The 16,059-nt window shown below is 34.1% G+C and overlaps 1 protein-coding gene across 1 annotated transcript in view; it reads right to left on the bottom strand.

The window, feature by feature from the left end:
* CSMD1 (CUB and Sushi multiple domains 1) overlaps nucleotides 1–16,059 on the bottom strand; it is a 1,186,176-nt gene that overhangs the window by 219,493 nt on the left and 950,624 nt on the right. Inside the window, exons 24-25 of the mRNA XM_084516291.1 lie at nucleotides 5,921–6,112; nucleotides 1,404–1,530 (exon numbers count right to left, since the gene is read on the bottom strand). Of these exons, the coding sequence (XP_084372417.1) occupies nucleotides 1,404–1,530; nucleotides 5,921–6,112 (319 nt within the window). The remainder of the gene's footprint in view (nucleotides 1–1,403; nucleotides 1,531–5,920; nucleotides 6,113–16,059) is intronic.

Here is a 16,059-nt window from a genome sequence, read left to right as displayed (position 1 = left end):
TGTGCTCAAGTAATACATCTCAGTTATATAACATTAATTATATTAGTATCAAGATTTTTTTTTAATGACAGCAATTAAAATTATATTGAGTAGATTTTTTTTTGTTTTGTTACATTCTTGTTTTAATCGCAACTTTCTGTTAGCAATGGACAAATCAGCTTGAATATTAGAAGAACTGAACATTTCAAAGTTTTGAATGTGTGTTACTACAGGAAATCTGAGCTGAAAGAATCTTTAAATATTCATATTCCTTCCACTTTGACTGATTCAGCTACATGTCAGCTGCAGAGTATGAAAATCTTTCTTGTTAATATAAACCGATGAGCAAAAACTGTTTTAAAAGTTCTTACATTACCTTTTCTTATGCCTGAGTTCTTGAATCTTTCCATTAGTTTCCCATAAATTATTACAGAAATAAAAATGTAGATTATTGGCATGTCTATGCAGTTCTTAGCATGTACTTTTATTGTGTTCATTAGTCATTGTTTGTGCTTCCCTTTTGTAATTTTCTTATTTCTTCTGTTTTCTGTTATGCTGTCCATATGGAGAAATCTACCAGTCCTTATGTATTAAGCATTCTCTCAGTCCTGTGCAAATTTCTTTTTAAAGCCTTGTTATTTCTCTTAAATTTGATTATTCTCAAAGTCTTCTGAGATGTCTTACTTTATCTGATTATGGGGAAAATATGATACTTGTATACTTCAAAATGTTATAAATGTTAGTAACAATATGATAGAAGAGAGCAGGAATAAAAGAAGAAAACCTGTCAGAGTTGTATACAAAGGGTTTATCTTCTCTTATGCTGCTGTTAATTGACAAATTCTCATCACATCAAAGCATCCATGACAGTCTCCTACTAGATAACCAACAATGTCCAAGATGCCTGATGTCCAAGCACTCCTGGCAGAGACTCAGGCACTTTAGGTTTACTTGAAGTAATTTATTCAAGAAAGAAATTGTTGAATAATTATATTCTATTTACAACAAATTGTTACATTGAATGTGGCAGTAAAATATATAAAAAAAATGGCATTACAATGACTCAGGGGAAGAATTTTGAAACCACAGCTGACAGCTTGGCATTTTAGCTTGTTTACAGTTAGAAAAAGGCATAGCAGTGCAACACAGGTGATTTATAGACTGTACTATCTATTGGAATTCACAGTTAAAAATTAGATGCCTAGGTGTCCCCTGTAAAACTTAGTTACTCAGGTTCCCTAGAGGTGTGGTGTTCATAAACGCCAGCATGACAAGCATTGACTTTATTACTATAACGAGGAATTAATAAACGAAACAAACAAACAAAAAAAAAAGTAAAAGACTGTGAATATATAAGGCATAGAATATAATTTACAAAATACTAAAGTCAACTATACATGTAAATACTGAAATTAAGCATGTACCTTATTGTCTTTCCTGGATCTGCTTCAATAATCCAAGTGCAATGAAGGTTATTGTCATACGGTGCTGGGTAACCTGGGGACAAAATGCGCCCCGATGTAGCAGCATGAATTCGGCCACCACACTCAGCTACAAAATAAATAAGGATTGCTTTATTTTTAAGAAGACCATAATACTTGCATGTCCTTTTTTTCTTTCTTTTTTTTTTTTTTTCTTTTTTCCTCTGTTTCATATCTCTGTTTCTTCTAACAAGGTCACAGGTAACATAATATCTCTGAAGTAACATTAGAAACCAGTACATATGCATACAAACCAGGATATGTACAGAAGTTAAAAATGCATATATAATAATCTCTTTCTTGACTTGCTATAAAGTAATAAATCGTACTTAAATGATTATGATGTTTTACATACAAGTGTATATCAATATAAACTGAGCCTACAAAAGCACAATTTTAGCATCAGCAAGACAGCAAAAAAGCAGTGTTAGGAGGTCTCAAAAACATCTCATTGAACATGTTTGTCTTCCCTAGGTAACACTGAACACTGAAACTCAGACTTTACACACTTTCAAATTGTAATTAAAATCACTTCCTCACTTGTTCTAATATCAAAATGCATTCAGTTTAATGGTTTGAACTTATTTTTATGTATCTTTAAATGTAATTAAATAAGAAAGCAGTTAGGTATTGCCTTGCAATTTCCTTAAGTATTAAAAAATTTAAATGCTGTATGCCCATAGGTGAGACAGTAAGTCAGACAACTATAATTTGAAAGTATGAACTGTCTGGTTTTAACCATTTCTACTATCACTACTGTCTTAACTTTTTGGAGTGACCTATTGCATCACAAAGAATCCAGAATCAAATGATGCTTACTTTGCTTGTTTAGAGAATCATGCCATTATCTGGCCAGTATGAAGTTGTGCCCTAATGGAAATGGAACTCTGTGTAACAGTCAGGTGCCACTGAATGAAAAATCAATCAGTAACTCCACAGCTAAATAAGGTCCCTGAAGTCCAACCTCAGCTACCCTAACAGCTTTGCTTCACAAGTAATGGCACTAAAAAACACTGACGGAAACTGTTCAAGCACAGCTGTCTATCACAGTGTAATACAAAGATGATGGAACAAACATGGCAGCAGAACCAAATAATTTATTAGCAACAACTCCTAACAAGATACACGCCACTAAGTCATTGCTGACAACCATATTGTTATACAAACGGAAAAGAACTGCCGAGGAAACAAGTTGAGTGATTTACTTAGCTATCCTGCTGTTTTGGTCACTCAGATCACTACATATTATTTATGAAACCACAGCAGAAAGCTATTTCTTCAAATATCTGTTCTCTAAGCTTTCAGGTAATTTCAATTATACAAGTTGCAATAATTACCATGACAGATAACTGCATATAAAGAAATTACTGATACACTATTGTATTTACCAAAGACCTCAAAATATCTCAGTGAAACCAAACTTATTTAAACTCAAACTAATTGACATATTTGTTTTAAAATTCTAAGACTTTTTCAGAAACAGAATACATGTTGTGAACTTCAGGAGGATATGTTATGTTCACAGTGAAAAAAAAAAAAATTCAAACATGATTCTGACAAAAAAAAATCCAAAATGATATTTTCCAATATGCAGAATTAGGCATACTGTAAAATCACCATCTTAAAGAATATGCTATATAAAATAATTATAAATGATAGAATTGAACTATCAATCAAAAAAGACTTATAATTGTCCAAAGATGGAATTACAGGAATTCATTTTGTTTCTTTGATGTGGCTTAGAAAATGAAAATGAATGCCAAGATCAATAGAGCTATGTATCATTGAAGATTACTAGGTGTAGAATATGCTGAATATATGCATTTAAAGACATATATTAAAGACATGATTGTAAAGACAATGATGAATGTAAAAGTCACTGAAGACAGAAGCAGGTATTAAATGTTGATACAAGATACAGCAAGCAAAAAAGAATAGATCTGTCTAACAGGAAGACATTAAGAAAGTGTGTCTAGGTAAGAAAGCAATCTTTGAAAGTTCATGACAACTCAAGGAAAAGGATGAAATGGAAGCCTGTCAAATCAGAGAAGGAAAAGAGAACAATTAGCATGGGATAAAACTACAAAAAGAAAACATCACATATCTAAACCTTATTAAGTAAATATAAATAAAGAGAATGAAATAATCTGAAGAAGCCTAGCTGAATTTTTAGGAATCTTCATGATAATTTTTCCTTTTCGCGGAACAGTAGAAAAAAAAATATGTAACAATTCAATGCAGTTAACAGACTGGTTTAGAAAGATACATTCTTAGAAGACTTTCAGAGAGAATTCAGAGACAATGGTCAACATTTGACTTCTTAGGGAGCTAATTAACATGTTTCAGAGGTGTTTTATTGATTGAGAAACAGGAAGAGTGAGTCTATGCAAAACTCTTGAAATCCCCTTGTTTGACTTTAAAGATAGGAAAAATAACAAATAGATATAAAGAGAGAAAGCTATGTAGGAAGATAGCATTGTGGTTGAATGAAAGAAAGAACAAACTCTATCCCCAGATACTAAATGAAAAGTGATTACTCTATTGATAACAGGACATAATTCCACTTAGATTTGAAGTGAGATCCTCAAGAAATAGAAGGTTTTCATATAAGTAATTCCAAAAGCTCAGCAACAAAATACAGAAAACAAATCTAGTAATGCAAGGTACAAAGTCAAAGTATAATAAAAAACAAAGATAGGATAGCAATAGTAAGTGGAATATAGAAGCTTAAGAGCATCCTGTTATCAAGAAAAGTGGAAATAAAGGTAAAGATATAGGAGTGCAGAGAGCATTTCATTGCAGTAATGCAGTAAAATAAATAAATTCTCAGCATAAAAAAACACACGTATTGGTCAAAAAGATTTTGGAAAAGGGGTGTGAAAGGTGTTCTACCAGAGAAAATATGGGAATCTTCTAGATTCACTTGATCCTAGGTTCTCCCATCTTCCTCTTTGTCCAGGTCAGATTGGAATATACACATTTTTTATTGTTCTTTTGTTTAGAAATATTTTATGCTTGAGATATCAACACCCCAAATATAGATCATCATACTAAGAAGTGTATGATTGAACTGATTTAAATTCTTACCTGTTGGTGAAAACAGACAGAAGATTACAGAAAATTACCTTAGAGTCATTATTTCATTTAAATTAAATGGGGAGATAGACAAAGGTAGTACTAATTAAGGCTCTTCTCTAAAAAAGGGCAAATTTAGATGAGAAGGAAGCTAACCAATTGACCTGAAAAGCTTGAGAAATTGAATGCATAAAAAATCTGGAATGTCTTTTGATCAAAACTGGAAAGAGTTACTTTGACCAGTCATATACATATATATATTGTCATGCATATATTCTCATATATATGAGAAGCTTTATATATACGAGCATATATATAAACAGTTCTAGAACCATTTGGAAAAAAATAACATCTCTACTAAGACAGCAGAAATGCTGTTCACTGATGTTTTTTTGGCACTTATCCTCTGGGTAAGCTGAACTTTTGAAAGGAAAGGAGCTTTCTCCTTTTCAGACTGCAGGTCTGTGAATGTGTTCAGCATGAGGTAGCTCCTGGAATGGAGACTGTGGCATCCAATACAGGAGAGAGACAACAATCAAGGATTCTGCAGGTCAGCTAAGTTTGCTGTAAGTAGTCAGTAGCCTACCTACAGCAGGCAGCAGATACAAAAGTTAAACGTTAGTAGGCAAAGAAAGAAAGAAAAGCTTTCTGAAGCTTTTACATATGGGAACTCCATATGAAACTTGTTGAACTCAGAAGTCACTGTTTTTTGTGACCTGGACTGGAATCCCAAACCAGATGATACAAACTGCCTAGGGAAGGTACAATAGGCAACAGCTATACTGATCAGATATTTTGTGCATCTCACTTAGTACTTATCCGTTTAACGTTTATGATGGTTATAATGAAACACAGCTTTGAGACTTGAAGACACATGATCTTTAAATGGAAATTCTACCTCAAGGCTGAATATCCTACCATAGCAACAATGTATCAGGACCAAACAGATAAATAATCCACCAGTGTAGGATGACATTAGCTTCACAGGAATGAGATTCTGAAACAATTTCTGATGTAAAAAAAAAAAAAAAAAAAAAAAAAAAAAAAAAAGTAAGAAAAATTAATTTGTTTTAGGACATGGCTTGCTTAGCTTGTGAAATATTTAGATAATGCCACTGGCTATGACAAGATATCAGACTCGATGACACACAATATAATCAGAACCAAAGCTTTTATCAAAAACTGCCCTATTGACAGAAGTGCTGCCCAGCAATTTTCTAGATTTTACTAGCTAGCCATCTAATTCAGAGCCAGAAAAGTCATAATTGGATGGTCACAGTAAATGGTTTCTTATATACAGTTATACCATTATCATATAAAGTACAGAAAGAGTTTTTTTCCCTGAAACTACAGCAGAAATCTTTCACTGTCACAATCCATATTACCTATGCAAGCAGGCAAAGGTTTGTCCCAAACTCTCCGATCTCCACTTAAGCAGGTCATAAGACCACTTCCATGCATTGTATAGCCAGGATTACAGCTATATAAAATGACAGTGTCTATGAAATGTCCTTCATCTCGGATCTTGTAGCCATAATTTGGTATGCCAGGATCTTCACACTTCACTAGATCAAAACCTGAAAACAGAAGTGGGAAAGGAAAAGAAGAAATAAAGACACATAGATATCAAATATAAAACAAAGTATAATGCCAGTGAACTTTTTTCTAGTCTTGATGCAAATAATATTCTCATAATTCACTTAGATTAGATGCACCCACAGTGAACAAAGATAAATTATATACAAACTGGGGAAATCAGAAAATTGAAATACCAGTAAATAATTATTGATATGATATTGATTGCAGCATTATTTTATTGAAGAAACAGTATTATTTGCACTGTCCTAAAAGAGATTAGTGAGAAATTAATTATTTTGTATCACTTTATTCTTGAAATTTTATTTATTTGCTTTTTATTCAGAGGAAAGGAAGCAGTATTGACCCTGTATTTGGTACTGAGTAGAAGATTCTCCTCTTTATCTAATCTCCATACCAAATCCATCCCACCATAGTGGAAATTCAGGAAGCTAAAACAAAGGTTGCTTCATCCATTCTAGTGTCCAGATACCACGTTTCTCCTCTGCTGAAAATGAATAAATAATATTATACTCATTTTTGACTAGCATTCCCCTTTTTGGGCCGTTAACATGTGAAAGAGATAAATGGTTTCCTCTGTGCTCCCTGGCATAAGCAGTTCTACTCTGAGCAGGTACTTTCCCTATTTTACCCTTTCTTATCTGTGTTTTCTCCATACAGCAGTGCTAACTTGTAAAGGCAAAGCTCTTGTGCACTTCTTCACCCCCCCTTTAAAGCTCACAGATAAATTATTGAAATTTGGCCTGGAAAAAAAAGGGAAAAAATATCACTGAAATCATGACTTTGTTCATGATGAAGTCAGAAGGTTCTCCCTCTCCTCTCCTCACCTCAAGGTATAATTTGTTTATCTGAATTACAGAATTTCCTGCCAAAAGAAAGGAATCCTACAGGCCTACTGTACTCTTTCCATCTTCTAGGATTTGGGTTTTGATGACAGCCTTTATAAACAAACGGGAGTCTATAACTTTCTGGGGACTCCTAGAAAATACTGGGATATAATACTTTTTTTTTTTTTTTTTTTTTTTTTTTTTTTTTTTTCCCCAAAGTACCTTACTGCTTTTCTATTCCTAAATTAGACAGAAAGGTTGGAAGTATTTACTTGTTAGAACTGAGACTGCTAAAGATCAGAGGCCTAAATCGGAACTACTTAGCTTAGGCTATTTTCATAGTACAGAAATAAGAATCTCAACACTCCAACTCTTATTTAGATAGTTGTCTAAGATCAGTCAGTACAACCAGCTTCTGGAAAAAACTATTTTCAGCCTTCACTGTAAAGTGAGTCTACTGTATGAAAAACCTAGGCTATCTGAGAATTTTAATTATCTAGAGAAAAGGGATCCCACCCAAAATGAAAGCTGTTCTGTCACCTAAACACTGTATTTGTATCTGCTCCAATATGTTAAGAAATGTCAAGCACCAAGACAAATTAGTATGCTCGGACCACAACCATGCACTGTTCATTACCCTTCAAAATGGCACGGATATCAAGCTATTTCCTGGGAGCTGCCTTTAGCTCACACTGTCTGCTACCTTGTGCTTGAGATTGTCTGGGAGAGTGCTAGATCCAACTAACAGCACACTAGGATTTATCCTAATATTTCATAAGTCTAGACAATCATTTTCCTCATTCACACTCATGCCCTGACAATATTAAGTTTACTGGCAGAGGTATAGCCTATGTGTCAGAAACAGTATGTATAATCACAGGTTGTTTTCATAAAAGGAAAATTACATCTTATAAGTACAAATGTATTATAGAGATTTAGCATTATTCCCTTGCTAAAAGATTGTCTCTGTGTGAAAATTTGTACATCCCTGTAATTTCACTTTGCTGCCAAAAAAAAAGAAACAAGCAAACATACTCAGTTTACAGACAAAAGAGGTGGCATTCATTTTAACTAGCTCTCAACACTGATTATATAAACAGTCTTATCTAAACCAGTTGTCTTTTAGATTTAATAGTCTCTTATAGGGTGTAATTAATCCCATCCTGAAGTAAATGCCTAAAATAGATTGGATGAACTGTGCAATTCTAAAAAGCTCTATTTCTCTTCATTCACGATAAAAAGAGCCAAGGTGATTAGATCATTCAGATGAACTGAACTTCACAAGAAATAGCTATATTTCATCATTCCATTAAACACACAAAGACATTTATTTAAAAAAATGGAACATGTGTTTTGACAGATAATGTGATGATATTTTAATGCCAATTTGACAGCATGAGCCAATGTGACATTATTTCTCTGCCACTGATTTTAGATAATTTCCTATCCTTTAGCAGGTGTGACATTTGGTTATCAGCATGTGATTGGCAGAAGAAGATTCCCTGATCAAAAAGCCACACATGAGACTGATTATTCTCTGCCTTCTACCACAAAGAATAAATAGTTAGGGAGAGGTACTTCTTTAAGACCAGTAAACAAATGTGAGAGAAATGAAACTGTTGGACAAACAAGCCCATCTGGTCTGCTACATAGCGATCCTCACCACTGAAGAAGTAGTCAAGGCTGGGATAAACGTATTCTGACTTCCTATCATTTTATGCATTCCATTTAGCATTCATTTTTGTACAAATGTGTAAATATAAATGAAGTGATGCCACATTTTTTCTCCTCCTTTTTGCAGTGCTGCTTCTGTAGGATGAGAATTTTATAAAAAGCACCAGATCTCTTCATTCATCAGAGAAAGGGCTTCCTGTCTAGTGTGCCTTTCTCATTTGCAATAATGATCCCTGAAGACTCCTGAAAAAAACTCATTATTGCTAAGTTAAATGAAATCCTGCCCCAAGCTTCAGTTTGACAGAAGACTGCCTGCCATCACTTTCTCTGTTCTTACTTTGGAATTGGACTAAGTAGCATGAAAGATCTGTTTTTCGTTTAGCTTATTAATACTTCGCATTATTGCAATACTCAGTTGTACCTCTATCTGTTCAACTATCATAGATAATTTCAACCTACTTTGCTTTGGAGATTGCTACAAGCTTTCCAAAGCGAGTTACAGTACTGTAAAAATCTATTCCTGTTGAAAATAAGCATGCTTCTCTCCATTACATGGTCAGACTCTGTGGAAGAAGTCCATGAGTCCCCATAGTCTGCAGGTTGAAATTCACTTCACTTCTACGTTAGAGGACTATAATTGAATTAATATAATCTGATACAATGATATGAAATTAATCATGAAATGAAATGTCCTTGATATTACTTACTTACATTAGAAAAAAATGTTCTAAAACCGTACTGTTTTGAAAATAGAAATTCAAAATACACATGGAGCTTTGACATTTAAGGAAAAAAATGTGGTTTTGTTTATTTTAAGCCTAAAATACTTCACCTGTAAAAACTAGTTTCTAGCCTTTGGCATTGACTTGACTAATGTGGTACTGAAATTACTTCTATTATAACGTTAAATATATATTATGTATGTATCATGGTATTTTTATGTATATAACATAGCATACACTTGTTAAAATATATTGATTTTCATTACAAAAGTTTGTGTATGTTTGTATAGGTTTATAACTATATACAAAAAAATAAAGTATCGTATACCTAGAACTTCCATATATAATGTAAATTTAAATTAATGGGGCAATAGTGGGAAACTAAACGAGATACTTATGTACTGACTCTTCCTCTTTCATCTCAGGCTAGATTAATCAGATCAAAAATTAATGAAAATCTAGTAGATTTCCACATTCATATTTTCAATGTGAATGCCATAAATGTAGATGAAGTCTCTCTAAATCTAGCATACTTTCAGAGATCTTAAAGAATCATGCTCCAAAAGCGTAAAGACTTTTTCATGGATCAACAGCACAAGTCACAGGTGAATCTGCTTTCTTAGCAGCCTCTTACTCTACAAATACCTGCTAAGAAGCATACAATGGTTTGGGTTGGAAGGGGCCTTAAAGAGCACCCGATTCCAACTCCCCTGCCATCAGCAGGGATACCTCCCACTAGACCAGGTTGCTCAAAGCCCCATCCAACCTGGCCTTGAACACCTCCAGAGATGGGGCATCCACAGCTTCTCTGGGCAACCTGTTCCAGTGCCTCACCACCTTCTGAGTGAAGAATTTCTTCCTAACATTTAATCTAAATCTACCTTCTTTTTTTTGTTTAAAGCCATTAGTCCTTGCCCTATCATTATCTGCCTGAGCAAAAAGTCACTCTCCATCTTTTTTATAAGCCCCTGTTAAGTACTGGAAGTTAGCAATGAGGTTTTCCAGAGCCTTCTCTTCTCCAGATTGAACAGTCCCAGCTCTCTCAGCCTTTCCTCATATCGGTGCTCCACCCCTCCGATTAGCTTCATGGCCCTCCTCTGGACTCGCTTTAACAGCCCCACATCCTTCTTGTGCTGGGGGCCCCAGACCTGGATGCAGCACTCCAGGTGGGGCCTCACAAGGGCAGAGTAGAGGGGCACAGTCCCCTCCCTCCCCTGTTGGCCACTCCTCTATCGATGCAGCCCAGGATGCAGTTGGCCTTCTGGGCTGCAAGCACGCACTGCTGGGTCACGTTGAGCTTTTGGCTGGCTCATGTCAGAGGTATTTCTGTATCTTTAAATGATAAAATACCTACACAAGTTATACATATGCAAAAACATCTTACCAAAGACACTGTGTCTGTCTACACAGCAGTACACACAGGAATTTCTCAATTTGTGCATGTTTCATGGGGCATGAAATCCCTTACAGAAATATACTGCTTTTTAAAATCTTATTTTGAGGCTGCGAGAGCATTTTTATCAATAAAGGAGTTAAAATTTTCTATTTTCATCTCAAATCCAATCAAATACTTATTTAGGAGTAAAGTGTTATTTTATAAGCTGATCGTAGAGAACATAACCACTCACTGTCCTTGGCATCAGAATTCTATTTCCTATTTCATACACACCCAATAGAGAAAAAAATCAACATGCAAATAAAAATATCTAACTAGAAGCAAAAACATAAGACTTAAAGTGTAAATATCCTTGGAACACTAAACCCTCCAGTACTTGCTGTTTTGTTTATATTTTTCAGATATTCATAACAGAATTTACCTTGGAAAATAAATACTGATTTTAATGCCTTCTAGTTATTGCTAATTCAGGAACAGTCCAGTGGTACTCTCTTTTTTTAGGGTTAATTTCACAATACTACACCTAGAAAAAAATACTGGGTACATTCATTATGACAAAACGAAGAGTAAAATTGCTTTATGTATCTGAATAATAAGTTATTCCCTGTAAGGTTAAGTAGTATAACAATTGCTGGCTTTCATACCAAATTTTCAAAATGCCACTTCAGATACTGTAGAAAGAAATGTAAGGATGGCAGTTCATAACTCGTGGCCAAGAGTTCGCTACACTTTTCCACAACCAATTCCTTGCAATAATTCTATACAAATGTAGCCCATATGTTTTCAGGCAAGTTGCCTTTCCAAGTCTTCTCATCCAATTTCTTCCCCTTCCCAACAAGTACAAAACATGCACCTTTCCATTCCCTTTTTCACTGATGCTCTTGTACAGGACCTGGTGTCTGTCATATTGTTCTGAAATCTGATGAAATGTGGCAAACAGAACTTCAGCATTAAAGCAGATACTGCAAACATTTGCAGAAGGAAATATGGTCATAGACTCACAGCATTCAGGTTTACTTGACATTGAAACAAGCCAGTTGACAGAAATTCTGCCAATAATTTTAGTCTTGAGTAGGCTTATTGGATTGGCAGATTGCTGCCAATTATCTTATTCCTGAAGTTCATTATACAATCATGAGAGCAATGAATGGATATAAACCACCTAAATTAAAACCAAAACAGCCAGAATACTTCTAAATGATTGGCTATCACCTCCTGACACTGTTTATCCAACATGATATGTTCTGTCATATTTGATACCAATTATCAGGAATGTAGAAATAGACATTGTCAGGGTAAAAATTACATGTCTGTAATTTATGTAGACTATTAATTATAACTTCTTTCAACTCCATTTCATTATGATGGGTACTGTGGTTGTATCTACATTAGTGAGTAGTGCAGGACAGTACTCCTCCCCCTCTGCTTCAATCTCTTGTTCAGATTCAGTACAGTTATTTTTGCCCTTACACCCATTCTTGTACTCCCTATCTCTACCGATACTAGAGTTGCTATTACCAAACTAATTTGTTGCTAATACCAACTAGTTGCTATTAGTTTGAAAACACACCAGTGGCTTCCTTGTGTAAACCAAGAGCTAAATATTTTTCAGAAAAGTTATTTTAAACTGGAAAAAGGTTAAACTTTTTTTTTTTTTTTTTGAACAAAACAAACATTAAATTATTTGGTGTTAAATATTAATTAGGGACTAAAATCATTACATTAATCTGATTTGATCTAAACACAGTGCACAAAAATAAGGTAAGCCCCTACAACTAATCATTTGTTTTACTAGCCTATACTTTGAAGAGATTCAAGAATCTCCACTCTTGATTATTTAAATGAATGCCACAGTAATAAACAGTGGCAAGAGAGTTAATACATTTTCAATAAGCAACACAGAGATTAAATCTGTGAGTTTATAGATACATAAAAATTTTGTAATACTGTCTTGAAAATACACCAATCTTGTATTAGAAAGTATATAATAAAGCTTTTAATGAAAAACACTGAAAATAAATGAAAGATATGAAGGGCAAGATGGGGTGCAAAAAATGAAGATTGAAATATTACATTTTGACAATTAAAAATAGCAACAAGAACTAAAACATAGCATGATAAGAAAACTAATATTGAAAAAAATGAATAAATTAGAACAAGTCCTGAAAACATGATACACAGCATATCAATATAGCATCTAGCATCAACGTTGTTAATGTTCTCCTATTATATGGGTAAATTTATGCTAATATTAATATTACTGTTTGTTTTAGAAGGCAAAGTACTGTTAAAGCAGCAATGCCATGAATACCCATAAAACTTTACCACAAGAGAAGCCATGAGAGGCTAATTTTTCTGAATGCAAAAAAGTTTTTGTAAATGTTAAATTAAGCACTACAAGATTAAAAGCACAACACATGTGACTCACTATTTATGGACTATTACTCACTATGTATATATACATGTATTACTATATATGTATGGACTGGGTGGGGCCTAATCAGGAAAAAGGCAATGCTGTCTTTTCATTTCAACTGGCTACGACAGAGATCATGAATTATGTATAATGTATCTGCAGTTTGTCAAAGAGATGTGGGATGACTCAACATTTGGGGATGACTCAAAAAAAGGGGGGGGGGGCAAAATCACATATTTAAATCCTAAATATATGGGAGTGTATTAGTACATACATGGAAATAGTAATGTAGTTATAACAAGTGTTTTAATATTAAGAAAGTAAGGTAATGTGAAAACATTGGAAAGATCAAAAACTCTGTTAGGGTTATCTAAATCTCAAGTAATTTAATCTCATAAACACAATCTATATGTTTTACACGGGAATCATTTTTTAACTACCAAAGAGTAATTAAAAGTATGAAATGGTACTTCAGTTAATGTTCATGTAAATGTCAGCAAATACTCATTCAGCAGTTGTTGCATCTTAAACATCCATAACATAATAGATTTAATTAAATCAATGCAATTTCAAAATGAGAGTTTCTGGCTTGCTCATTCTGGCTTGGAACCATTTACGTGTTATCGAAACCTAGAGTTGTAGAGAAAAAAAAAGTCTATATTATGTACTAGAAAATGTGCCAATTACAGAATCTCTACGTAACTAGAATGATAGGAAAGTCTATAGAAAGTAAAGTGTTTGGATAACGTGACTATAGTGACATATCAGACACACAAACTTTCAAAGAGCCTAGGAAGACAACTGAGTATGGACTAGGACAAAAGTAGATCTGCTTCTTTCTGCTGGATCTGTAACAATTTTGTAAGGCAGACTGAAAAATGTTACTGTCTTTGTGATTGAATACTTTACATTCGAACACAGATCATCTGAGGGAGATGGAAGGAACCATGTTTTTCAAGTACACTGATCTAACTCTATATGCTTGTACTGCAGAGTGAGTTCACAACAATTCTAACTTCAAGTGCCTGTAGAGAGATCTTCAAGAATGCTTCATGTCTAAGCCACATCTGTAATCAGTGGGGCAATGGCTGTTACAGTCACTACTTTAAAATACTCTGTAGGTTACTGGTAAAAAGAGCACTGGTCTTAGATTTGGGCAGGGGGTAAAAAGGAAAGGAGAAATAACATGAACACAGAAATTTTTTCTTGTGTTCTTTAATGCAAAGTACTTTGGTATATCTCCCATGAAACCCTTCAGGTATTACAAATGCATTCCTTTCCAAATGAATAGCCTTTTCTAAACTATTCATTCTTCATTCAGTGAGGGTGACAGAGCATTGGAACAGGCTGCTTAGGGAGGTTGTGGAGTCTCCTTCTCTGGAGATATTCAAGGCCTGTCTGGACACCTACCTGGGCAGCCTGCTCTGAGGAACCTGCTTTGGCAGGGGGGTTGGACCCAATGACCTTTCGAGGTCTCTTCCAACCCCTACAGTTCTGTGATTCTGTGATTCTTAAATGAAGTCACCATGAACATGCAGGATGGATTGAAACATGCAAAAAGATTTGTACAAGCCTATAAAAAACAATGTGACAGACAGGACTGAAAGTTGAAGACTCCCATCTGCAGCTGTGCTCATTCTTTCACACATTGATGGAGGGACAACTTCATATAGGCTCATGGTATTGATGCCCAACACTTCTGAAAATAAAGGTTTTAATGTACTGTGGCAAACACCTTAGATAATGAGAAACACATAAATACTGTCTACCTGTGATCACTGTCATAACCAACTTTCCCCACCTAGGAAGTTTACAGAAGTGGAAGGAATAACAATAAATAGGATTACAGCATTCATCTTCCTTAATTACCTGTCTTCTGCATAGTCTTATTCTCTCTGCTTTCTACATGCATCCCTAATTCTGCTCATATATCATATACACACAGATTTGGCAGGGTAATTTTAACACTATGCATAAAGTTTTAAAGAATAATCTTATTTTTAAATAACTTTCTTACACTTCTAAGTAATTAGAATGATTATTTTGATTAATGAAAAATTTGTTTCCTATTTATTGCTGATCTTTAGCCGTAAAAAAACATAACTAGATTGTAGGGCAATAAGCTTAATCTGTTGAAATGTAAACAATTCTTTCACATAATGAAGAGAAGGGAGAAAACATTCATATTCCTATGTCTGAGCTGTTAAAATCATTACAAGTAAATTCTGGATAAATCTTTTATTATTTTTTTCTTTTCTTTTCCTGAACCTGATTTTTTTTTTTTTTTTTTTTTTTTTTTTTCCTATACCCTGTTCAATTTCAAAATAAAATAAATGGATAGAATTAACACATATTGGTGTTGCTTCTGTCTAATAGTACGAGAAGTATGAAACAGAACAATATGTTTACATTTGTGTTGCTTAGATTTTCTAATTAGAATGAACAATGAGGCACCAAAAAGATCTTACAACTTCACATTTGAAATGCAGCAAGAAGAGGTTGCAAGAAAGGTAAATCATCATAAATTCAGATCAACTACCTGACTTAAGGAACTGCTTATCAATAAGACAATTGTCTGGATAATAATGGCAGAGGTTGCCCTTTTGTCATACTCATTAGCTGCAGTTTATCGAGAGAGCTGAACCTAGAATTCTAAACTAAAAATAAACATAGGCAGAAAGGTATTAGGAAAGAAGAAGCAGATAATGGCATTTTTGTTCAAGTGTCCTAAGCTTTCAGACAGGAACTTTTTCTGGTTGGAAAATTCTTATAATTACATCAGTGGTAAAATATATATATATATATATATATATATATAAATACATATGTGTGACAGGAATACTACTTTCTACTCATGTGAAACTTCAAAAAGAGCCTCCAACAGAAAATTATT

The sequence above is a fragment of the Aythya ferina genome (genome assembly GCF_964211825.1).
Source record: "Aythya ferina genome assembly, chromosome: 3".
Taxonomy (NCBI): domain Eukaryota; kingdom Metazoa; phylum Chordata; class Aves; order Anseriformes; family Anatidae; genus Aythya; species Aythya ferina.
Note: the sequence above shows the minus strand (reverse complement) of the source record. Positions and strands in the feature narration are given on the sequence as shown.